Source organism: Lytechinus pictus, chromosome 2, assembly GCF_037042905.1.
Source record: "Lytechinus pictus isolate F3 Inbred chromosome 2, Lp3.0, whole genome shotgun sequence".
NCBI lineage: Eukaryota > Metazoa > Echinodermata > Echinoidea > Temnopleuroida > Toxopneustidae > Lytechinus > Lytechinus pictus.
This window is the reverse complement of record NC_087246.1, coordinates 20,375,233-20,402,525: the sequence shown is the minus strand read 5'-3', so window position 1 is coordinate 20,402,525 and position 27,293 is coordinate 20,375,233. Positions and strand designations below refer to the sequence as shown.

The following is a 27,293-nucleotide window of genomic DNA, read 5'->3' as shown; positions in this document are numbered from 1 at the left end:
GATCTTGGTCGCATTGCCAATGGGAGGATCTACATGGCATTAGTGATCTCAATATTCAAATGCTCATAACTTTCTTATTATTCATTCGATCTTCCTCAAACTTTCAACAATATGTTTCTTTGATATTTCTCTTTGATATGGATTCAGCTGGTTTCAAGGGTTTCATTCTCCTTTAAGGTTCATGCATTAAAAGAGACGAATCCATTTTGTGAATATTGTAGAGGGCACATGTACATGTACATGGAGGTCTTTCAAAATGTTGCTCAAATGTACCTGTAAAAGTATTATGTTCAGTTTTTCAGTGACACCAATTGTTTGTGTGGGCTGACGATCTTACAATGTTTTCATATTTTCTTTGATTGCTCTCTTTTTTTAACTTCAGCATCTTTTCTTTGCTTTCGGCGGGACTAATAAAGGAATTACTTTCAAGGATCTGTTTTGTGGACTTGTCTTGCTGACAAGAGGAAGGCAAGCAGAAAAACTTAGATGTAAGTATTATCCAATTTTCTTCTGAAAAAAAAAAGTAAAGAAAAACTAATAACTTGGTATCTGTGTGATTTTTGGCTCAAAATGTTTTTTTTAACACTTTTGCAGGCTTGGGAGAAAGTGGCCTAATTGTTTTAGTATTAAAAGGAGTTGAGAGCACACAAATTGTGCAGTGTTTATGTACATGTAGGCCCAGGTGCATACCGTACAGGCCTATGCCTTGAATTGTTGTATTAAAAAGTGATGTCGCATCAATACACTTTCCTATTTAAACAGGCATGTGCTTCTTTAATTGTGTGTGTTAATGAGGCCAATATATGAAAATGAGAAAGATTGTAAAGTTATGTTTTTTTGAACCTGAAAGGATATTAAAACATTACACCATCTTGCCCACCCCCAAGTTGAGGCAACACACGTGTACTCAACATTACCTTTACTGAGCAGCAACTCGTTCTGTAGCTTTTTGAATCAAGGGATGGAAGGGAATGACAATGCAATCACTTGTCTGCAAGCGTCCTTTGCACACTGACCACTTATCAGACCTGTCTGATCATATTGACTACACGACTTAAGGCCTACACATGTATGAAAACAGGTACAAGTCTTAAACGCTCCCCATAATATTCCATGTTCTCACCTGCCTGAACAAGAAAAGTTTTCATAAATATGAGGAAGCAACGAGATTTGGATTCCAATAGCATTGAGGTTCATCACTCTTCTCTCACATGAAAACTTCTTTTTCCCACTTCAAATATCCCCACAAGTTTGGAAGAAAAACCCCTGCAGAAGTTCTTGTACTTTCAACAAGTAGGCTGACATGTACGTGTAGGCCTACCTACTTTCATTAACATTCATTCAGGGATATTGCAAATTATACATGTAAATAATATATAAACTCCCAAGATAAACCTGTCTCATTGTCAGATTTTGATAAAAATACTGATAAAAAATTATCAGGTGATTTCTCTTATTCTGTATCAATTGGATGTGAATATAAAAGTAATTTTTGTGTCTAAAAACTATGATAGTTAATTATGGTGTGCACTGTGCAGAGAAATTAGAATGGTCTTGCAGATTGCGGATGCTTTCTCAACAGTCACCCAGGTGGGGATACTATTAACATTCCTATAACAGAGGACACTTCCATCTTGCATGATAGTTACTGTATAATATGTAGGCCTATATTGACTGCCCTCACTGCAGACTGATGGATCGTGTTGACCCCACCATGCCCCCTTTTTGGGGGTCACTTTAAAATCTTCAGGTGTTGGGTATTGCTGGGAGTATGATTTTGAATCCGGGGGGGGGGGGGGGGGGCGACTTTCATTGACGAGTGGATACCATGCGCGACGAGAAAAACATGTAAAAAGGATGTCTTTTTCAAGATAGGGCATGTTACGTACGCAACGTAATAAGGGTGTCAAAAACACTAAAATAATGAAAAAAGGGTATCTATTTTCGCTAGGAAAGCTACGTGTTTAGGGTCGAATTTGCGAGGGTGTGAAAAATTAAGACTAAAATGTTTTGTAAAGGATGTACTTTTTGCCCCAAGATTTAACACTACTTTACGTGTTTAGAGTACGATTTTTGCGCGAGATGTGGGAGGTGGGGCTGTACTAAACCCAATCAGGTATAGGTAAATCCGACGACAGTGACATAATAATAAAAATATCATTGTACTTGTTTAGGGGGTCAATTCAGGGAATACTTGCCAAGAGTATCGTTTTGTTTCCAATACTTGTTAAGGGTAGGGTTTCACACGCCAATACTTGTTAAGGGGTGCATTTTCTGAATATGGAAAATATGTGTTTAGGGTGCTTTTCAAGACCCCATGGTCGCGCATGGTATCCACTCGTCAATGGAAGTGGCCCCCCCCCCCAGTTTTGAATGTAAATTTTACCCTTAACTATCTCATTTCAGGTGCCGTTTTTATTGTACTCTTCATCATTTTATCTGACAATTAATTAGAAAATGAATTTTATCTTAAGATGTTTTACAAAAATATAGACCTACTTAGTAGGCCTGCAGGCTTTTTGACAATCATACATGTACATGTACTTGTAGGCCTAAATGTAAAATTTTATGCAGAAAAGTTAAATGTTCCTGTTGGATACAAACTGATGTTTGTGCAAAAGAAAATGAAATATTATAAAAATTAACCAAGAACAGAATTCTCTTGGCCATACTGCATCACTGATTTTTTTTTTTGCATGCAACCCCTAGAATAACAGGCAAAACTTGTATTGGATTTCTTTGGAAATGTACTGCTTCTCCTTTTTATAGAATATATATGCTCTTTTCCGCTGACCTTTTCGTTTCTATTTTTGAAAGCAAACACATTATGAGGGTGGGCTTCACCTTTAATTGGGAACCACGTTTAATTGGCCCGTCATATAGTATCACAGCTCATCATGACCTTCGATGAAGGAATGGGAAACAAACTGGCAGTAATCCATGGGATTCCATGCTGGTAGCTTGCCAGGCTTTGAACATGGAAATCCCAGCTTTCAATTTCACCCTAACTCTAATCCATGCTTCACAATTCCATGTACTGTACGTACAACGTTTTACCATTCTGCATAACAAGATCACTAGGTCCGTCTGCACCAGCCTGAGTTTTCAAATAATCATGCTATTTCTGATCCACCAAATTATCCCGATCATGGGATCTGAACAATCTCGAGATTATTTGTAATGGAGATGCAATCATCGGGATGTTCACTGGATTAATCTAAAGATTGCAATCCCAAGACAACTTAGGATTATTTGCATAATAGCGCGGTATTTTATGAAATATCCCGCTGATTCACAGGTGCAGATGCACTCGGGATTATTCATTCATGGCTTCAGACCATAATGCATTGATGCCTCGCTCGAGCAGGAATTGCTCTTCTTGCGCTGGTGGAGATGGGGTTTCTTGAATTCAATTCAATTCAATTCAATTCAATTTTATTTTCCACATATTGAGTAAAAAACATGCAATCTCAAGATTAATCGCAATGAGGGCTGATCGGGCTAAAATCCTCGAGATTGAGCAAGCTCGGGCTGGTGCAGCACCGCCTACTATGTTGTGGTAGGACTGTACTAATGTGGATCTTGGACATGTGCATCTGGCCATGTTGTGATTTGAATTTTTGTGAAACGTGCACACACTGGAAAAGTCAGGTTGGGGCTAAATTCTGGACCACCTGTAATAAGGATTGGGGAGGAAGAGGAGGAGTTAGGAGAAAATGTGGTTTGTGAACGAAAAATGTATTCTATGAATGAGATAATGGGATTTTATAGCAAAACAGTACTTTTAGACATTTCTTCTCCTTGTTTCACGCAGTGTTTTTTTAAGACCATTTTGGACTGCAGAATGTACAGATCGCATTTTGTTGAACATGTACAAGAATAAACTGGGACACATTCTTTTAACAATGGAGATGCACCCTGCGTTATGTATTGTGTCACGTTTATTTTTAGACCAATTCTCTTCAATTGCTCTCATAATCACAACACAATACTCATGTGAGAGTCTACTGTACATGTTTTAACATTTCTTGCTGTGATATATTCATTAGTTAATTAAAATGTGGTCTCACACTTGATCATTCTCCAGACTTTATCTTCTTCTGTGCCTTTTATCTTGACACCATGTTGGAGGCCATAAATTATTATATTTTAAGGGCGAGCTTCCACTTTTTTGTCTGCTGACACTGCATGTATAGACACTCTTCATATAATCACAATAGGGAACAACAATGACACAGTTCATTCATTTTCTTAAAGTAAAATACAAATGAAATTGTGAGTTAGTGACATTATCTGATGTTTATATTTGTAATTCATGTTTAATTCATATTAAAAGAATGAACTGCAAGATGTGATGTTTTCAATAAAATCCATTTATCTAATAGGCCTATCTCCCGGGGGGCCTATCTACATGTATAATCTCAGCAGTTCCCTATATGCCTGTAACTGTTATTTTGATGAAATTTTCAGTGTTAAGCTTGTTTGATTTTATTTTCTATTCAAATAAACTTTTTGTTGGTATGGATTGCCCTAAAAAAATAAGTATTCATACTTGTCTTCCAGCTTTATTGCTTGGTGGAAAAATACTGCTAAGACTGGCTTTGAGTAATATCAGAGTTTAGGCGTGCAAAAGAGTGTCTTGTATACTTTGAAAAATAATATCAAGAATATGAAGGGATCTCTAGACCTTGCATGCCCATAATCATCAATATTTGGTCCTTGAAAGTGTGTTTTTCACATTCTAATTTCATACCGAACACATACATGTAGGTCACAATGGATTGGAATATTTCAAAGCATGATGAATGTTGGTAAAACAACTCTAGCATGGTACTCAAATAGACAAAACAAATGGGATTGTCAAGTCAAATTACACCGACCTTTGATCTGCTACATGCCATATTGCATAGTGTTCGTTTGGTTTTTCAGGAGTGCTCCGTGTATAAACTCCAAAGGTCGTTGGTGGAAGTAGATTTTTTTTCTTTCTCTTTTCCTTTGAACTGAAATAGGAAGGGATCTCATTTTGAATCACTGTCAAAGACAACTAATGCATTAATTTGTTGTACATGCACTAGTATTAAAGGGAATGAGATTAGTCAATGTTGTTTTTGGCAACCAGAGCTTGTTTCAATGGCCTGTATTCTGAAGTCGGGTTTAACTTAAACCTAGGTTTAAAGTTGTGGTTTAAGTATGGATAGCCAATTGTTACATAAATCACTAACAGTAGAGATATCATATTTCAGTTCATTTGGCTCTCAAATCATTCATAATTGTCTATAAAGTATGAATAAATTAATATATTCACCATTGAAGAATCAGGAAAGAGCACAGTAAATATGATAAACATACAACTTAATAAAATTTTGACACTTTTGGCTTCCCATAAGTTTAGCGCAGAGTTAGACCATACTGTGTTAAACCTGACTTCAGAATACGGGCCAATGACTCTAAAGAGGTCAGTCCAATCTAGAAAATTTGGTAACTGTGCATTTGTAGGATCTTTTTCTTAGTAGTTTTATGCAGAGCTGATCACACTGCTCCATACTTGGGCCACCAATTAACAAAAGTTAATCTATACTTTCCAATTTCCATGTCCCCTATCATACTGAGCAAATTAGAAAACCCAAATTGTGTGTGCGTTTGTGAGAATTTTATCCAATGAATAACTTTAAACTGATATCAACTTGTATAGCTAATCAAAGACCAAGCATCACTAAACACCATTGTGATTTACAAGGAACACTTCCTCTGCATATTATTGAATAGAATGTAATTATGCCTTAAAGAATTTGCTATTTCAAGGTCAACCCCAACAAAAAGTTGATTTGACAAAAGAAATTATGAATCAGCTTAATGCTGGAAATTTCATATCATTTTAAAATGGGAAAGATATGAGATTTTAAAATTTCACTTATTTTTTATGAAAAGATTATATGTATGCACAACATGATGTTTATTAGAGAGTCAATATCACATACTTTAAAATATTTTGTATTTTATTGTATGAATATACTAGTATTCTAATTTTGCAGATTCTGTTTTAAAGGACAAGTCCACCCCAACAAAAATGTGATTTGAACAAATAGAGAAAAATCCAACGAACATAACACTGAAAATTTCATCAAAATCGGATGTAAAATAAGAAAGTTATGACATTTTAAAGTTTTGCTTAATTTCACCAGGGAAGTGTTCCCTGATTTCATAAAACAGTTATATGCACATCCTAGTCGGTATGCAAAGGAGGAGACTGATGACGTCATCCACTCACTATTTCTTTTGTATTTTAGTAAATGAAATAGGGAATATTCTATTTTCTCCTTATTGTCAAGTGAAACAACGATTAATTCCTCCCTAAACATGTGAAATGAGCATTGTGTAATACTACATTATTCAGTCAAGTTGGTCGTCATTGTCAAATCTAAAAAAAATGAAATATTGTATAATTCAAACAATAAAACACAAAAGAAATAGTGAGTGAGGGACATCATCAAGTTTCTCATTTGAGTTGTGCATATCAAAGTTTTGTGAAAATGAGCAAAACTTTAAAGTGTCATAACTTTCTTATTGTATATCCGATTTTGATGAAATTTTCAGCGTTTCGCTAGTTTGATTTTTCTATATTTAATCAAATCAAAATTTTTCTGGGGTGGACTTGACCTTCAACCACGAGTTTAAAACATATTGAATCACAATAAGTCATCACAATGGCAATAACACAAATTAAGAAAGCTATCAAAGTTTTTTTTTTCACATTGTAAAGTACAACATGAGGAAAATTGAAATATTTAATACTTCATATAATAAAAATATTAAAGAAATATTGGGTGATTTCATTAGTTCCTTCATTTACAAGATGTGCACACAAAGTTCTGTTATTTTGCTTTTGATTTTGATGAAATGTGAAGTTTAATTCTTTCTCTATTTATTGTTTTTGTTGAAGTGTACTTTTAAAACAAAAAAGAATATTTTCAAGCACTTTGATTTAATTTACTCCATGTACAAGTATGTTCAAATCAGAAATACTATTCTTGAATAAAATACAAGACATGATGGGAAATATACAGTCTTTATTCCTGTAATTTTTCAATGTTCACAAAAAGGCAATTTATTAATGGAGCCTGTTGTAGAAAAAAAGTTATACTGAGTCTCACAATCCCATCCCTGACTACATGGTCTTAATTTTGAATTATTGTTTTGTAATTTCTCATGAAAGAAACCTAAAATTGGAATACCTCAAGTACATTTGGACCAGGTAGTAAGAATCTTCAATAAACTATTTTTTTATTTCATGACTTGTGTTTAACAAAATAAGTTTGACTTTTTTTATATTCACTTCACTTCTTGTAGGCCTCAAATACGTACATGTATGTGACTGTATAGATTTTTGTGTGAGAGTATGAGGCTATCTTTGTGGCTGATAAAAGCTTAGTCAGCTTATCGCCTCCATCTTAAATCAGTTATCACCAAACAGTGATGTGAATCTCGAACACATCACCCCTATTCTCCGATCACTTCATTGGCTTCCGGTTCACTCTCGCATAACGTTCAAAATTCTACTCATTGTATACAAAATTACCCATAATATGTCACCCAAATATCTCCAAGACCTTATTTCCCTTCGTTCTTCCTCTTCTGTCAGATCCTTACGTTCATCATATTCCAATAATTTAATTCACGGCCCTCGCACTAAGACCCGATATGGTGATCGTGCATTTTCTGTAATTGCTCCCACCCTCTGGAATAAACTCCCAATTCATATCCAAAATGCTCCCTCCGTAGAAATTTTCAAATCGTCACTTAAAGCTCACCTTTTCTCATAACTTTTTTTTTTTTTTTTTTTTTTTTTTTTTTTTTTTTTTTTTTTTTTTTTTAAATGTATATTATTATAATCTGCCAACCTGTGCGCTTTGAAACACCAGTATAAAGCGCCCTACAAATGTTATTATTATTATTATTATTATTATGAATCTTCATCAAGAAGGGAACTCGGTAAACCATCCAAAGCAGTGTGCACAGCGGAGAAGACAAATCGGCTCTCTGTCTGATATTCGATCATGAATGTTTAACAGTGGCATATTGAGAATCTGATTTTGGGGAGTGTTTCACAAAGAAATGTATGTAACGTGTCGCTGAAGTCACACTCCAAGTAGCCTTCAGACAAGGCTCCATGTCTGTTTAATATAATTTTAGGCCTAGATATCAAATGCCTACCGACTATTAAAAAAAAAGACTTATCGCAAAAAGCTGGGTGGATGCTAGCTCAGCCACATGGCCTTTACGAACCCGTTTTTTATTCAAAGATGTTAACCATTGTTTCCGACTGGTGATCGCTACGTGAGAGGTAGCGGCCAATCAGTGAGCATATCAGTCTCATCAATAAACCCTGTACCACAGAAGCGAACATACATGAATACCAAATTAGACCAAATGATTTAATTCTGCCATCTGGTATTAGAAAATCTTTGAATAATCAAATATAATATTTCTGTAGTACTACCATTGTATGAGGTTTTATTAGGAAAATGTCATGATTTGCAAAAAATAACAGGTATAGTCTCCCATCGTGTTATTGATGTGATGTAAAAATGGTCAATTGATGTTCAGTACTACTGTATTATTAAGGAGTAACTTGAGGGGGTAGGTCTGTGTTTTAAACTATCAAAGAGTACCGACAAGCCTAAAATTGTAAACAAAAAGAATGTGTGGTATTAGACAATCTTTTGATATTTCTGTAGTATGCAGTACCATTGTATGAGGTTTTATTAGGAAAATATCATGATTTGCAAAAAATAACAGGTAAAGTCTCCCATCGTGTTACTGATGTGATGTAAAAATGGTCAATAGATGTTCAGTACTATTATTAAGGAGTAACTTGAGGGGGTGGGTCTTTGTTTTACACTATCAAAGAGCCTAAAATTGTAAACAAAAAGAATGTGTGGAAACATAGCTGGAATAGTGTTTTCCTTTAATAATAGCTTTCGGTCTTATTTGCTTATCCGTCTGTAAGTAGGGGAAAATTTGTCCCCCCCCCCTTCCCCCTTGCCTCTCTTATCCCCTTGGTGGCTGAAATGAATTCATCTGCACTTCCGCAGACAGGATTGTATTGATTCAGGGAGATTCAGAATGGATGTGAAAGAGACGAAAGGGTTTGTGACTGGAATTGATGGTCGGAATCTCTAGGCTAGATTTTTTTTCACCGCTCTCCTGAGAATATGACTGTACAGCATTGAAAATCATACAGAGCCTAATTACAGGCACCAGAAATTTGAAAGAAGTCTGTGAGATTTCTCCATCTCTAATTCAAATACTGCTGCTGTATTGAAGCTATTTTTGGTTAATAGTGATTGATGGAAACACTAGTCAACACTGAGTAATGCATCTCTTTATGAAACTTCAATTAATGATATCAAGGTCTAGTTATATTTGTCCTACAGATGCCCTGATTACATATCCTTTTCATTGTAAGTCATTATGTGACAGGGGTTGATTTTCCAGGTGAAAAACATACAGCAATATATTACTTCGCTTCACAATTTTTATTTTCATTGCCACAAAAGTGTACACTCTATATTCATTTTCAATTCTGATGAATGCATAATCCTTTGAGATAAAAAAAAGGAGAAATTTTAGGTTTCATATAATTTTCCAAATTAGATTGGTCCTAGATATGACCACAGTCGATCTGGATTATATTAACATGTAAAAACCTAGAGTTCTATAAAGCGTTAGCTATTGGTCTGTAGGCTGCAGTGAGCTCTTTGTATGGAGGATGTAGGCCTACAATGTACACTCAGTCCTTATTTTGCTTTTAAGGGTAAAGTTCATCCTGAAAATGCATGAATTTCAATTTTTTAATGGTCCATGGTGACTAACATATTTTTGTATATCATAAGAGGATGTGAAATGAATTGTCAGTTGAAATACTGAAGGTAAATAAAAACCATAGTAAATTTTTTTAGGAAATTATATTTTATTGATATTTTTAATTCGCCATACATGGAAAGCTGCTAGCATATGGCATCACAAATCAAGAAATTAAACTTCTAATTTTTGTTTAAATCTTTGATGGATTTTCCTCAGACCCTCAACAATATTCTGTAATCATTTTTTCCTGCTATTTTTACTATAAAATTTTACTAGGGGCCCAGGGTGAACTTCCCTTAAACCTGTGGGAATTGCCATAAGTCTAGCACATGGTTAGGAGGGTAAAGGCCAAAGTACTAGTACATGTTTCTATTCAGCTCCAGTAGTCTGTAAATTCAGATTATATTGTTTTGGGGCTTTGTGAATATAAAGTGCCTTTGCTGTGAGCAAAATTTGTAATTATTTTGTTCAGAAATGGCATCTATTTATAAAACACATGCAGATTTAAGTATTAATAAGATAGCCTGTGTAAACCAGTTTAGTTGTTCTAATGCATTTCAGCCTTGCCTTCTGAAATACATGTAGTTAGGACAATACGATAATTGTTTTTAATACAAATACATGTACAGTGTACAATATAACATGAAACGTTTCAGATGATATACAAGTACATGTATAGGCCTACATAATGTATTAATACCCCTAATGGGTACACAACAAACAAGTGGTGTTTGATTGAATGATAAGAAAAAAAGGCTGATAAAAAAAAAGATCAAAATCACACATAATCACACAAAATCACACATAAGATAAGAAAAGTTGTTTCAAGACATTGTCATGCATGTATCTCTGGCAAGATGGATATCTGATGGGATTCATCTAAGAAGGGGGGGGGGGGGCTATATGCTCAAGAATAAATATATTAGGTCACAAGAGGTCTTCACCAAATTAACCAGCACCCTCCAAGGCATTGGGGTTGACAATAAACCAGCATCGCGGTACCTATACGCTGGTGAGGGATGGAGCCTGATCGTTATTGTCGCACCGCTCTCCGGTTATTGTTAGTCGGGGGGAAAATTGAACGTGGTGTTGCCCTCAGCTGGTCGTTTGTTGACAAGTCCGCTATTGATGTAATGACAGGATCAAAAAGCTAATAATACGTGTGTGTGTGCTTGTATGAGGGAGAGATCTCAGGGTTTTGAGTCCTGACTGAGTGATAGAGATTCCACCAGTAAGATTGAATTCTAGATTCTCGATCTCTCCCATCAATATTGACTATGCATTTGATTACTTGTGTATGTATTGATTGTGTTTCCAGATAGACATACATAAGTATGATTTATTGTATTGAGGAGCAAAATATTTTGGAGTTTGATTTATTCTGAACATTGCACTGAGTACAATACACATTTAAGCCAACATTACATGTACATGTGTATGTATCATATTCCATTATATTAAATTTATTGTTTGTTGCCATATGGTGACTCCTCAATTTTTTAAATGGAGTTATTGAGGATCCTTATATCGGGATAGTTCTTATGAAAGGAAAAGGATGCTTTTTTTTGGGTGATGAAAAAAATCAAAATGAAAATCCACAATTTATTTTTCAGAATAGAAATCTTAGAATAGCAATATTCAACAAATTAATTTTGTCCAATTGATCGTGGGCATGGCAGCCACTGTGCAGCACCAGTTCGACGAGGCTCATGTCATGTGATGCCATGTGAACTGCTCTCTGGTAGAAAATTCCATGAATGTTTTCAGAATTTGAATTATTCGTACATATATGCGCAAAATAAAGCACAAATTATTGTTACTATTACAAAAATACCAGCTCTCAAAATACCACTAAAAAATCATCATTTTATGGAATGTGCAATATTTAGCCAAAGGGAGGTAGACAACATAAGTGATGTCACAGAAATCTAGAACAAAAATTCATAACATTGTTATCCTTTGATGGATATTTTTCCAGAATACCATGGATTTTTTATTTATTAAATAAATATATAACTACTCAACTCAAGGGTAAACACGGGTTTTTAACTTTACATTGTTTTTTTTTTGTTTTCAAACATGAAAAAGGCAAATTCTTTCAGTTATTTTATAATTTATGAATGTTTGCTATTGATTTCCATTTTTTGTCCAGTTATATTTGGAATGTGCGCAAACCAGGAGAATGGCCTGTATGTTACGAAGATGGATCTCAACAATTTCATCGCAGCCTGTGACGGTAACACCCCTGCCACAGACCTCATGGGGTTATTCAGAGAGGTAAGGGAATGGTCTTCAGGGCTTCTTTACGTATTATTAAGATGAACCTACATGAATGACATCTTTGCTATCAATAGAAAGTTCATGCAATAAAACTTGACATATTCTTCGCGCTCCCTTTGACGATAAAGACATGAGGTGGGTCCTTATCGGCCTAAGTTTATAGCCCATGCTCGAGATTCTAGTCCAAAAGTCTGGATTTACATCTCTGTGCTTATCAGCCCAAGTGAGGCAATTCTTTATCGAGTGTGGGAAGTGAACTTGGGCTGCAGAGCAATTATATTGTATGTAGCACGATAGTGATATGCCAAATTACTTTATTATTTTGCAAAAATACTTTGGCTTTAAAATTTTTGAGATACTTCCCCCCCCCCCCCCGGCATATGCCTTAATGATATCTTTCCAATTTGTGTCAAACAAAGTGTGTTGTGACCTAGTTCCAGGGGATCGAGTTTTGACATGGGGAGCGGTGTGATGGACTGGTTTGGTCCTCATCGCTAGGATTCAGTAATAAAAAATCCCTGAAACTTGATGATGAGGACTTGGTGCTCGCGCCCTTGTTCTCAGAGATGGTCCATGCTCAAAACTTGATCTTTCATATTTTGTTATTATTGTTTGGGGGCCGTTTTATAAAGCTGTTCGTAAGTTAAGAGCGCCTATAAGAATGACTGGTGATACTTTCTTATGCGCCAAAGCATTGCCAATGAAAATACCATTTATCACAAGAAAGGATCACCAGTCATTTTTAAAGTCGCTCTTAACTTGTGAATAGCTTCATGAAACACCCACCTGGGTTTATTTTCTTTTTATTATGTATGCACCTATGTTCCTTTGTTTGATTTTGAGTATTGAATAGAGTGATGATTAAAAAAAAATCATTACAAAGCAGCTCAAGGAAGTTCCAACAGCGTTGGTTGTCATAGATCAGGGGCATAGTTTTGAAACCAAAAAAAATTTCCACTGACTATTTGTAATAATGTACCAAAATTATTGTCTCTGATTGGCTGAGAGTAAATTAGTCAGTAAAAGTCACTGATATGATGCTTTATGAAACTCTCCCAAGTCCCAAGGGGAGCTTGTCATATATCTGTTGTCTGACAAGTCGTCAGAACTGAAGACTCTCCCTGGTCTTGATTGGCTGAGAAGCACGGTGACATGACATTTGCTCCTGCAACATTTGCCCCTGCGACATTTGCTCTGAGGGAATAGAGTTAGAGGCTTTAGGATTGTAATAGAGTTTCAGAATAATGTGAAGATAAGGATGAGGGTTTATTTAGTTTTGGAGCTTAGGTTTTATGTTTTGCTTTATAACGTGCATTCCTTTCTTTGGAGCAATTGTCGCTGGAGCAAAAGTCATGGAACCGATGAGCACGAGACGACAAGTGTCTGACTCCTACTGTGGTAACTAATTGGATAATGACAACTTTCATGAACAGAAATAGTGGACTATCTTTTGGAAAATCAGGCTGATGAGAACATGCCAAATATCAATTATCAGATTGCCCTTCAACTTGGCCAGGATATGCCAGAATTTCCTCCCATGCCAATACTTCTTAACCACAGTGAGCAATCAAGAACTATTACAAGACACTTGTTGTCCCATTTTCCTTTAACCTCACACCAATTCATGTTTAGGTTGGGAACTTCAGACGCTTCCATTCCCACTAGATCACAAAAATAGCATTAAAGTTTAAAGGTAAATGCTAGTTTTGGTAACGATATCAAAATGAGTTCGTACAGAATCCAATGAAATGACCACCAAAGTGTCTGTTTGTATAAAAAAAACGCATGTGCCAAAGGATTCTGGAAGAAATTGTGTAATTGCTGAGAAATCAGCAAATAAGCACAGGATTTGGGTAGAGCCTCGGGCCCGACGCTCAAAGCAATAATTATACACAGTCCCATGTGCGCTTATCTGTGTTGGGGAAGTTCAGTCTGAACATTTTTCAGCGTAGATTTCAAGATTTCACAAAGTTCAGTTTATGTAACTGTACCAGATCTAGATCCTCGATGATATACTGACAATTAAGCCTGGTTTTACAGACTTTCTCATGAAATCAGTGTTTACTGCAACTACTGGAATTTCTCTTTAATAGAGAAAATAATTGTTAGGCCTCAAAATACCCGATTTCATTTTGTGCATTCCCAGCCTTTTACATGTATCTGAGCCAGAAACGGCCTCATGCATGGACCAAGAATGTTCCTTTTTTTGCATCATATTTTTTCATACTTGTATCAATTTGTCTTGTTCCTTGCATCAAATCTTTCATTTCATTTCAACGTTTTTTCACAAGCCAACTGAAAAATCTCTTTAAAATAAAAATAAGTACAACTTGAACATTTTAATGATATAATGTATAGCAGCTAATTGCAGAACATACCGGTACATGTTCCATAATGCAGAGAGATACGTGTAAAACAAGATAGACTTATCATTACAATGGAAAAATCACAAAAATGTTTTCTGAAAATGAAATCCATCATATCTTATTAAAGGGAGTACCCACATTCATTTAATACTCGTCCAAGTTATCATTTTCTTTTGGTAATTTAAAAAAATTCATAACATAATATGGTGCAACAAAACTAACTTGGGTATTTTGTCCACCCCTGATAAACCATCTAGTGCAACACCAGTTGTTTTTTATGGGGTGTATCACAAAAGCATCTAGAGTACTTAATATTTGGTAGACTACTGTATGCAACAAGGATACTGAGTTGATTGGTCGTTGTGCATGTGTAAGATTGAACTTTGCACAGTAATATTTCAGTTATTAATGAATAAGGACTGACTATTTGAAATATCTCCTTCATTGGTACAAAAAATATGTCTTCATTACATTGCACTGTACTACAGTTTTTCAGGCAATTAGAATTGTGCTCTTATTAATGAAAAACAAAGCCAAACTTTAGGCTATTAAAAACATGATTTTTTTTTTTTACATTTAGTGCCTACTATACAAACCTTCATGCACAGCAATGCATATTTTCTCCCTCAATCATGTAGTCATATTGGAATGTATACATGCCTGTACATATGCAAGCGCATCGTATTATTTACACTTGAAGAGGGAATATGACAAGTAATATTGATGTGTTTTTGAGTAGAAAGGGAGCCTAATGTGCCTGAGATGTATCACCAAAGTATAAAGCCATCAATAAGAATCCAGCATGTACAGTACACAAACCTGACCGATGCAAAGGCAATAGATGTAGATAAGAATCTTAACCCATAAAAGGGAAATGATAACTTTTCTTAGGTTTGATTGGCCTTTACTCTTCAAATGAGCCACAATTATGATTTTTTTTTACCAATTTACATTTAATATACATGTAAAGTAATTTATTTGTAGGGGGGAAATAAAACAGATCTAGACCTACACTGTATGGCAGTTTTCATTAAAATTGCCAGTTTGCATTTTCAACAGTGATTTCATTGTTTGTATTGCATTTCCAATTCAGAAAAGTGTGATGATACTCAGTTTTCCATTCAGCATGTGCAGGAAATTATATGTGATTGATTTCAAAGTACGGTAAAAATTTCACTTTGATTCCATCTAATATTTAATACTGTACAATTATAGGATGCATACATGTACAGGAGGAAATTTTGGGGAATGCTTTAGTTTATGATCCACTTCCTTCTTGCAGAAAATTAACCAGAAGTTGTACACATACATATGTATTGTAGGCTTGTTTACTCTTTCCGTCTTTAAAATGTTTATTTTTGACAATTTTCACAAAAAAAAATCATGAAGAATTCAGTGTACATTTGTGATAGCTTGCTATCCTTTTTTCTGAATGTATGGGCAAATACTTTGTCATGTGACAAAAATTGAAAACTCTTGTAGGCAGAAATTTACATGTGTAACCCTACAGGCTAACATATAGGCCTAATGAAAAACTGCACCTGCATGAAATACATCATTTCATGAAGAATGTTTCAGTTATTTTCACGGACTAATTTGCTCTCCGTCGATAAGATGCAAGGATTTTCAATACCTTATACCAGTCATCAATGAAAATTACTGACAAATCTCTTGAAAATGAAATGCATACTCTCTTGGAATCACCCTTTTACTATCTAAGGAGCGAGTTGATGCGGTAGAAATTGTTGTTATTCCAAGTTTGCCATTTTTGCAAGTGCATGAATGAGGATATTTTATAACAAAGTAAAAGAAATAACAAAATAATACACCTTTTGAATTTTAAAGCAGAAATATTTCATAGACAAATGGCAATGAGCTCAAGATGAATGGTATCCATTGCTCAATATATCCTGTTACAGATCCTTCTACTGCGTGTATAACCACAACATGAAGAAGTGATTGCCTATTTCAACAACCTGTTTCCAATTTACTATTCACATTGCTAGTGGTTTCTTATTGAGGCAGTTCAATCTTCTATCTGTGCTAGCAATGTGTGTGTGTTGATGGATATGACCTTTTGGAAGTGCCACAAGTTCGTCTCGACCACTCACGATTAGTCATAGTCTAAATCCCATGTGTGGAGGAGATCTTTCTCTCACTGATGTTTGTTTACATAAATTCATAAGAAGCATCATTATATACTATTCTGTAGATTGCCATACTGAATCGTAAGGTCTGAAATATACTTTGCATACTATTTACTATTATGTGCATGCATTTGTGCAGATTGCTGATTATTCGGTGACATGACATACGTTCCTGCAACATTGAATAATCAGAATACATTATTTATTAAAAAAAAAACAATTTTTACATGATTGCAAATTACCCCAATTTTTAGAATTTGGGTTTAATTTTTAAGTGACAACTAACAAATTATTTGTCCTTTCTTGAATTTAATTTGAATTTAGTGGTTTGAAATTTCACCAATTATTAGCTCATTCACTGATATAATTTGCACCATGATGAATTTGGTGTTTTATGAAGTTTGTAGTTGTATGAAATGAAATTTAAAAAATGGTTTGATTTCAATTCAATTTTGTTTTAAAGTCAGCAAGTTGTGATAAAACATTAATTTCATATTTTAAAAAAAATATTCAATATAATAGATTAAATATGATTTCATACTATAGATTTTGATTTTATGAGCTTTATCCAAATATTTTGCCTTTTTGATTTGTTTTATCCAATAGTCTGACCGTGTCTCTTATGAGCAATTTTGTACCTGGCTACTGAAGAATAGTGATGTTATGAAGTTGTCGGCATGGTTACTACAGGACAATAGCAAACAAGGTCTGCGTCTATCTGATGAGAGTGACACACCCACCTTTTACCAGACACTAGCTGGAGTGACGCATTGTAAGTTACATGCTGTTCCATCTCATTTTTATAATAGATGTACATCATGTACTATTCTTACCAACATTCTATGATCAGATATATAGAATTTCTTTCCAGATTATTTTGAGCCCTTATTTTAATACCCTAAATTCCAACCCGAGGCCATAATTGCTGCTCAAAATGGGATGTGGCAAAGAAAGTCAATTACCTACAGTTTTTATTTATTCTTCATGTAAAACATATATGTAGTGTTTGACTTAAAGGAGAATGAAACCCCTTAAACCAGTTGAATCCATATCAAAGAGAAAAATCAAAGAAACATATTGTTGAAAGTTTGAGGAAGATTGAATGAATAATAAGAAAGTTATGAGCATTTGAATATTGAGATCACTAATGCCATGTAGATCCTCCCATTGGCAATGCGACCAAGATCTGTGATGTCACACACGTACAACTCCCTCATTGCTTTAGTACTTATATTCTCACTTTTATAGAATCTATCACAAGGTGAGGTGTTCTCTTTATGAGAGGACAAGTACAGAGGTTTCACAACATTATATCATTGATGAATCGTTTGTCATATGATTAGAATGAGCAAAAAGAGATGTTTTGGGGTATATTTTCAGTGTCCAAAAGGGGAGAGTTGTTCATCTGTGATATCATAGATCTTGGTTGCGTTGCCAATAGGAGGATCTCCATAGCATTAGTGATCTCGACATTCAAATGCTCATAACTCTTCTATTGCTAGTCCTATTTTACTCAAACTTTTGTTGATCTTATTCTTTGATTTTTCTGCTTTCACAAAAGCTAACTTGCTCCAAGAGTTTCATTCTCCTTTAAATTGCATTTTTGTTTTATGTTGGTCTTTTAGTGGGTTTTTCATTTTTTGTGAATTGTTACATTATTATTTTACTTTTAATTCCTGTTTTGTTGTGAACATTATTTTCTTTAATAGATACTTAAATGAAAAGAAAAAAAATATTTCACATTCTAATTTCTTGCATATGATTCATTTGCAGGTCAAGGGTGGGGGTAAATTGAAATTCAGTAAAATACTAAAAATATCAAAATTTGAATGTACATCTTGATTGCTTTCAAGGAATAAATTTGAATTACAGTAAAATTATATTCCTAACATTTATTTCCAATTTGTCTAATGCCAATTTGTCCAATTGCCAACTCGTCTACAACCATTTGGTCTATCATCAGTTCGTCTTCTCACCACATGGTCTACTTTCATTTAGTCTAATGCCATTTCGTCTAATAACCAGTTGGTCCAATAGCCATTTAGTCCATATACCATTTGGTAAAGTGTTAATTGTGCAAAATGAATGAAAAGAAAATGGGTATTTGACCAACTGGTTATCAGATGAAATAGACAAAATGGCGATTAGACGAAGTGATGATTAGACCAAATGGTAATTGGACCAAATGGTTATTGGACCAAATGGTTGTTAGACGAAATGTTGATGGACGGAATGGTATTAGACTAAATGAAGGTAGAACATGTGGTGAGTGGACAAGTTGGCAGTGGACGAATTGGCAATTTACCTACTTGGGGCCTGCATATTATCACCTACACAACAAAAGCAGATGACAAAAATAATGATTGCTGTAAATAAAAGGAACATCTTTATTAGGATATACATGTTTAGGAAATGTGGTGAAACATTCACTTTCAGTTTTACCAATATACATTGTACCTGTACCTGTATTTTAATGTTCAGTTCGACCTATCCAACTACATGTATGCATATTACTATATAAAGTGCTCTCTGTGTTTGTATTTGAAATGAGCAAGTGAATTGAAATCCAGTATATAACTGAATTATGTTGGTTTTGTTATGAATACCTAGTCTATCCCAGCAGTGTGTTGTCTCAACCAATAAGATTAAATCCAGGAGTGGAAAATGGAAAGAGACGTTACCATGGTTACAATCATGTGCATCAAGTGGGGGTCATCATTGTCTGTCTCGGAGGCTCAATTATACTATACTGTTCTAAAAACAGTTGCACTGAATTGATAGGATTTTTTTTCCTGTTGGGTTAATTACCTTACTTTGCCAAAAACATAGTTTTGCAAAATCTTGTTATATAAAATGAAAATCATGAATAAATTATTTTGAGCCTGTCCACGGCCTTGGGTTTATTGATATGAATTATATCGGAGTATATTCCAGTCTTTAAAAAAGGTGAAATGATCATTGTTAATCTTTTTCCCCAACTGTTAATTGATCCTTTGTGAAAATTGAAATTGAATCTAGTTGAGGATAATATGTCACTTGCCCTTTGCATATTGGATCTTGGTTTGGTGTGGATTTGTTCACTATGCGGTCATTCAATTGAAATTTTGTATGAAAATTCCTCTGCAGTACATGCACCTCTACCATTGCAGTCACTTTTAATAGTGATGGCCGTGTGTATATTGACTCTGTCCATGAAATTGGATTTATCATGAGTGTGTTTGAACAATGAAACTCGTTTCTGGTGATGGCGTTAGCTTTATCAATGACAAATTAATTATGTGTTACCAGGAACAGTACTGCAATCATTTTATTTATCATGCATACATGTACTTGTATATTGAATTTGTTATAAATTCATTCATTGCAATTGTACAAGCCTCGCCTCATTAAACCGATTGTAATAGGACAATGCATTTTTGTAGCTTTATGGGATCAGCTTTTGTTCCTGAAACTGGCAACAGTCCCGGGCAACAGTAATATTTAGGCCTACCTTTTATCCTTCACTGCTGTATTTTTTGTATTATTTTTGTTTGCTTTAAATTGAATCTAGTGGATTTTAATAATAAACAGTGCAGTTCAAAATTTGGAAAGTTTAGCATTTTCCTGTTTAGTCACATGTAATTGTAAAACTTACAATTTTATTGCTTGTTTTTATTCATATATATTTACCATTGACTGCAGAAGAATGACACTTTGTACAAAGTTGCATGTGGGGGGGGGGGGGGTTACAACTTATGAAGTTCAACAGTGTATGACTACGTGTATACAAATAGCTTTATACATGTGGTCAGTATCCATGGGTCCTGAATAAGATGGAGCTCAAATCAATTTTTTTATTATTATTATTTTATTTTTTTGGGGGGTGGCTTTGTTTTTTGCTGTTCAATAATGTGAACAAACATGAATAAAGAATGCTGAGAAATATTCTCCTTAAAATGAGACTGTGAGGTAAAGTAAAGTTTTTTCCCCACTTGGCCATTATCTATAAGGACGTCAACATCTATTATGCATGCTTGTTCAAAATATTTTCTAGCTAAGATGTATATTAATGCATTAATTCTCTTTGTTTACAAAAGACATTGTGCAAATTTCCTGTAGAAAAATGTATGACCCTGATGGATTTCCATAGAGTTATGATTGATTGGATCAATCGTAACTCTTTGTAAGACGGGCCCCAGACCCGGGGGGGCCACTTACATTGACGAGTGGATACCATGCGCGACCCAAAAAACATGTAAAAAGGATGTCTTTTTCAAGATAGGGCACGTTACGTACGTAACGTGATAAGGGTGTCAAAAACACAAAAATATTGAAAAAAGGGTATCTATTTCGCTCTGAAAAATATACGTGTTTAGGGTCAAATATGCGGGGATGATAAAACAAAATCAAAATGTTTTATAAAGGATGTCTTTTTTGCCCCAACACTACGTGTTTAGAGTACGATTTGCGCGAGGTGTGGAAGGTGCTGGGGCCGTACTAAACCAAAATAATGGTGTCTAAAGGTACGACCGCTGACGCGTGACATAACAATAAAATATCTCTGTACTTGTTTAGGGGTTCATTTCAGGGAATACTTGCTAAGAGTATCGTTTTGTTTCCAATACTTGTTAGGGGGTGCATTTTCAGAATATGGAAAATACATCGCTGTACTTGTTTAGGGGCTCAGTTCTGGGAATACTTGCCACTAGTATTTGTTTCCAATACTTGTTAAGGGGTGCACTTTCAGAATATGGAAAATACGTGTTTAGGGTGCTTTTCAAGACCCCGTGGTCGCGCATGGTATCCACTCGTCAATGGAAGTGGCTCCCCTGGGGCCCCAGAACTAAATTCACACCTTCTTTAGGCTCATATCTACAATTACATGTAGATGTATTCAACAAATCAAATTTACCGATCACTTTGGGATTGCGTGAAGGGTAGGGTCAGTTTCTTGGTTAAAGTACTGTTTTGTGTAGGAATGATACCATAACTTTATACCGTAACATGTAAATTGTATGTTCATAGTCTACAGAAATTATGAGAAGACTGCATGTAGATATTGGCTGTGATCCCAATTTTTCAAACTTATTAATCTCAGTTTCACAAGTTCAAACTTCCTTATTTTTGGTGCATTTCTGCAGTGACATTACAAAATTGCATGCCATAGCCAAGAACTATCTGTTGTTTGGGATCGGTACAGCACAGTATGCAGATTATTCATCAGATTCTGTACCTGTCCAGTTTGTCTACAGTATTGTCAAAGAGTTTGAACAAACCTCTCAATCACATGTCCCGAGGTGTCAAAAATGGCTGCCACAAATGTGAAGTCAATGAGCTGTACTGTTTCGAGGTGGGAACCACTCTGGAAATTTACTAGAGCAGAACTGATGTCGCTGGGATGGTGGATATCTGGGGGGAGGGGGCATCTTGGGGTTGGATATCTTGGGGGATCAGTGGTCAGTTGTAAAGTGCATGGCAATGTGGCAATTGGCTAGTAGATATCACTGTTGCATGCTTATTTTGAACAATAGATTGATTGCAATTCATTGCAAACGTTTATCTCATCTCACAAGGTTTCATATTATAAAAATGTGAAAACAATGAGATAAAGGGCTCTTACGTAGAAATGGTACTAATGTAGAAAGGAAATCTTTTTTTCTGGAATTCAAACTCAAAGACCCGTATTCCAAACTCTGGTTTAATTTAAACTCTGGTCTAAAGTTGTGGTTTAAAATTAACTATGGATAGCTGATTGTGACATCAAATTTCTGACAGTACAAGCTCAATTTGTAAACTGATTCGACAGCCAAATCATCCATATCTGGCTGGGAATAATTACTGAAATACAGTAGTTCTCCTCTTCATAAAAATTCAATGAAACAGCCAAGTAAAGATAGGAAGCACAATTGTGTGAATGCATTTTTTTAAATTATGGCTTCCCATAATTTTAACTCAGAGTTAGACCATGGCCTAGTTAACCGATCTTCAGAATAATGGCCTAAGTGATGAGGGATGCTAGTCCCTGTTGACCCCTCCATGCCCCTTTCTCTTTCTCTCTGATATGTACATGTACAGTGTATAGTACAATTTGGTCAGAAAATATGAAAGTAAGAGTGTGATACAAATTTTCTTTTACTTTTTCTTATTGTTTCCCTTACATTTATTCTCATTTTCTTCATCTTACATGTATGGAACCTTGATTCTGCAAAATTTTGAAGATATTCCCATAGAAAAACTTGTTACATTAAAGAGATTTTTCTATACAATTTCTTCTTTTTCATTTTTTTTTATTCAGTGGAAGAGGCAGATATAATTGAACTAGAAAAGAAATATTGGGTACTACAAGCACAATCAAAGTCAGGAAGACTGGATCTTGATACCTTCACCCCGCTGATTGCACCACCCATGCCTGCAGAACTTGTGGAAGGTAAGTCGCTAAAAAAAGATCACCAGTCTTAATATACATGCATGTGTTTGTGTTTTTATAGAAGCTCATTGATTACACTGACATCAGCATGATTGTAATTTTTACTGAAAAGGAATAAAATATCCCAAAACAACAATGAAGCGAATCAAAATTGAATATAGGTGATGTCAACAATGTACTCTCATTACATATACTATACTTAGGATTAGCTGATTGATATTGGTGTGTGTTTATCTTGAGTTATTAAAAGATTATATTAACATTTGTACATATCAGCTCATGATGCATTGAAATCTTGGAACAAATATTAAAATGCATACTCCAAATTAATACAGATTTTGACAATTCCTAGTCACATACATGTATCACATCAAATATGCAAAAGCATAATAGCACTACAGGTATGTACAATACAACATAGACATGTGCATGTATGTTCATTAGTGTGGAGCGTTGTGGCCCAGTGGATTAGTCTTCGGACTTTGAAACAGAGGGTCGTGGGTTCGAATCACAGCCATGGCGTAATTTCCTTCGGCAAGAAATTTATCCACATTGTGCTGCACTCGACCCAGGTGAGGTGAATGGGTACCCGGTAGGATTTATTCCTTGAATGCTTTAGCGCCTATATGGCCGCTCAGCTACAGCCGGGGTAATAATAATATACCAAGTATATTTCAGCGCCTTGAGCACATAATCAATGTGGATTTGGCGCTTTATAAATACTCTATATTATTATTATTATTATTATTAGGTTTTTGTAATTCAAATTAGATGGCAGGTATTAAAAACAGAACGAGTTGATTACCCTGAAACTAGGCTCATGGCTCTACTTCAGAAACCGCCTCATTACTGATTTATTTTCCCAGTAATGAGATTTTTATCCAGACCTGTTAGTATGACAGTCATTGTGCCTCAAGTAATCGTGCCTTTGAGTTCATCATAATTGGATTTATGGTGGAATGAAATGGGATTGATAAAATATAAATGAGCATTGTTCATTGTAGATTTAGCTTTACTGATATAGGCATATATAAACAAAAAAGATTAAAAATTGAGGCGACGATAACTCTTTTATACTGTGGGATGTTGGGTCATCATTGTTTTATGTACTCTCTATTATCTTGAAAGTTCATGCATAATATACATAATAAACCAAAAACAAGAACTTAAGATAGAAATCAAATAATATATAAATTTATTCAGTTATTGCACCACAGTGCACTATGGGACAGGATTCTATTATTTGATTATTAAATTAAATTTGGTGTATGCATTGTAAAATTTCAAAGTGGGTTCTGATTTGACTATATTTATGTTTGCATAGAATGTTTACAATTAGTTGGCCATTGATGATTGGCACTACTTCACTTTTATTTTCAAATGAGAATTAGCTTTCATAAGCCCTCATAGACCTTCACTATGAGTTATCAAGTGGGAATTTCCCTAAAAACACGATTTGTACTTGTGGAAAAACCACACATCTAATGTTATTTAGTATTTTCGGTCTATTTCAGTCTTACATCCGGCTCTAACCAATCTAGTCTTTTTTTTATTTCCTTCCCATGTTCTTAATCTTCTTCTTCTTCTTTTTTTGTAAAATGCTTCTTCTTTATTCTTCTTTAACTATTCTTATTCTTCATCTCACTCTTCATCTTCTATTTATTCTTCTTTTTCTCTTTCTGCTCCTTATCCTTTCTCCCCCACTCTTCATTTTTCTTCTTTTGATAGATAGAAAGTGACTTCCGGTAAACCACAAATCTACCCCCCCTTTTTTGTTAATTAGATATTGATGAAAATTTTTAGTGTTACACTTGTTTTATTTTTCTCTATTGAATCATATTCACTTTTGATGAGGTGCAATCGCCCTTAAAATACGAAAGGCATGCTATCACTATTTTCAATCACATATACTTTGCTCCCAAATACTTTTCATAGGCTTTAAGGATCAAAACCAACTTTAAGGCTCTTCATGATGGAACATTTATTTTATTTTACTCGTCAGGCAAGTGATAATCACAATGTATTGCAACTATCATTGTATTTTCAGGTGTATTTAATGCTTTTGATGAGAATCAAGACAACCACATTGACTTGAAGGAAATGGCATGTGGACTGTCGGCATGTTGCAGAGGACCACTTGCAGAGAGACAAAAGTGTAAGTTCAACCTCTCGTTCAGAATATATCTAAGGGTGTGTTCAATGTCGGTTTCAATATTTAAACAGCAACATTGAAAATGTGGCTAAAAAACGCAGATATAATGAGAAATAAAGGGTGTGTTCAATGTCCACTATTCCCAGTCGTAAAAGTAAACGTCTTTCAAGTCACGATTCAGAGAAAAATTTTAACGACGAAAAAGATGCGTTTGTAAACGCGATCAGCTCAAATTTACGACCTTGAGCACCGCGAATGCTACATTTAACACAATTGCGTTTTGAAACGTCTTTAAATTTGCTTTCGCAGTGGAAGCCTACATAAACAGGTTCCAGAAGTGACCTTTCTTGTGATGGGTCAAACTGAGCACTAAAGCTGCGCTAACGAAAGCGGGAAATTTAAAGACGATCAACATATAAACGGCTTTATATTTTCGACACTGACGGTGCACCGCTGATCGTGTTTGTGTTCGGTGTTTTGGAATTGAGTTTTCAATCATGATTCATGTTGATGTTTAGATTTGAAAATCGACATTGAACACAGCGTAAGGATGTTATCTCACTGAGCCATGAATGCTTGTGACTGTCACTGTTGTGATGTTTGGATTCTCCAACTTTACTGATGTGTGTTGCAATCTCTAACGGATGTTTGTTAGTGACATCAGAAGCTATTTGCAAGCTGTTTCGTGATGGACAATAATATGTTTTCAAATGTTTGACACATACTTTCTTTGTTGGTTGAGTTACATGTAGGAGCTATAGGTACATTGTATTTGATTGATTGTACATCGTCTTATTGAACTGTGGGAGCTGTATATGTACCTATTGCAGAACATCAAAATACAATTTTTAAAAATTCAAGCATTTAGATTCTGTAGGTTTGTAGTTTCCATTAAGTATGTACAGTGTACATACTTTTTTGTTAATTGACCAACACTCTTTGTAATAATGTATGTACATGTAATGTATTTGTGGAATAGTGGTAGCCATTCATGAGCACTTACATGTATCTCTGATTGGACGAGAGCGCTGGCTCCATTGCCCCTAAAACTTACATGGCGCGCTATCCTTGACTTGGCTGAGTTTTATTTTCTCACGATAAGTCTTAACCTGGACTTTTATGTTTAACTCTACAACTGCTCCGCTAACCCTGCTATTTTGCTGGGCCAAATAATCCTATACGAAAGGTGGAGTTAGCTCATTTTGCCAAAATGTTGTGAGAAAAGAAAGTGAGCTAATCCTAACTTGCTATTTAGCTCCACCGATCGTACAGGGTTAATGAAATTTTTCCTGTGCATGAGAAAAGGTGTTCTGAGTAAAAAAAAGATTTGTATGTGATTATAAAAATTCCTTCAGATATATCGGATGAACTTTGAATCAACCTCTAATTTTTTATACATGGGCAATTAGGCATGTAATGACCATTAATCATTGCAGTTATTATAAATAATTACCCATTCACTATTAAAATAAGGTTCCTCATCAAAATTCATGGTTTGGAGTCAATACATCATTAGTAACATTTACATGTAGGTTGAGGTAATAGACATTGTTTGTTTCGCAACAAAAAGTTCTTGACTACTCAGGATGATGATGAAACTTCATTTCATGACGTTAATGATAGATTATGATGCAAGTGCCAAGTGGAGGTTAATCAAATCATATTTGTGTGTACTGATTGCAGAGAATAGAGAAAGATCTGTAACCTCTCACTTTCATCCACTCTGAATTTTGAGTCATTTCAAAGGTGATTTAAAGAAAGAATATTGACACTCCCTTCACCTTAACTATGAAAAGCCTGTCCTTTGAAATAAAAGAAAAAGGATCCATGTAGGATCTCTTATTTCTCTTTAGAAATCCAGTCACTATGAAGAGAATAGACTAAGAGATGGTCCGTCTTTCACTTTCATATTATGAACCCCATTCTGAAATTCAGTAGTTATAAAGAGAATATAAACAGGGGATGGTTAAAGGTAAAAGACAGTAGTTGCATCAAACAATTATTTCATGAGAAAGTCTTTTAAATCAAGGTTAATTGTCAAAATATTATCATACATGTACATCTAAATCTGGTACATT

At 34.9% G+C, this 27,293-nt stretch overlaps 1 protein-coding gene across 2 annotated transcripts in view; it reads left to right on the top strand.

Moving 5' to 3' along the window:
• The first annotated feature begins 386 nt into the window (after positions 1-386).
• LOC129254596 (ubiquitin carboxyl-terminal hydrolase 32-like) overlaps positions 387-27,293 on the top strand; it is a 47,207-nt gene continuing 20,300 nt past the window's right edge. For both annotated transcript variants that reach the window (XM_064112569.1, XM_064112563.1), the window contains exons 1-5: positions 387-488; positions 12,017-12,141; positions 17,264-17,429; positions 22,932-23,063; positions 25,111-25,218. In XM_064112569.1, the coding sequence (XP_063968639.1) occupies positions 12,028-12,141; positions 17,264-17,429; positions 22,932-23,063; positions 25,111-25,218 (520 nt within the window). In that variant the 5' untranslated portion in view covers positions 387-488; positions 12,017-12,027. The remainder of the gene's footprint in view (positions 489-12,016; positions 12,142-17,263; positions 17,430-22,931; positions 23,064-25,110; positions 25,219-27,293) is intronic.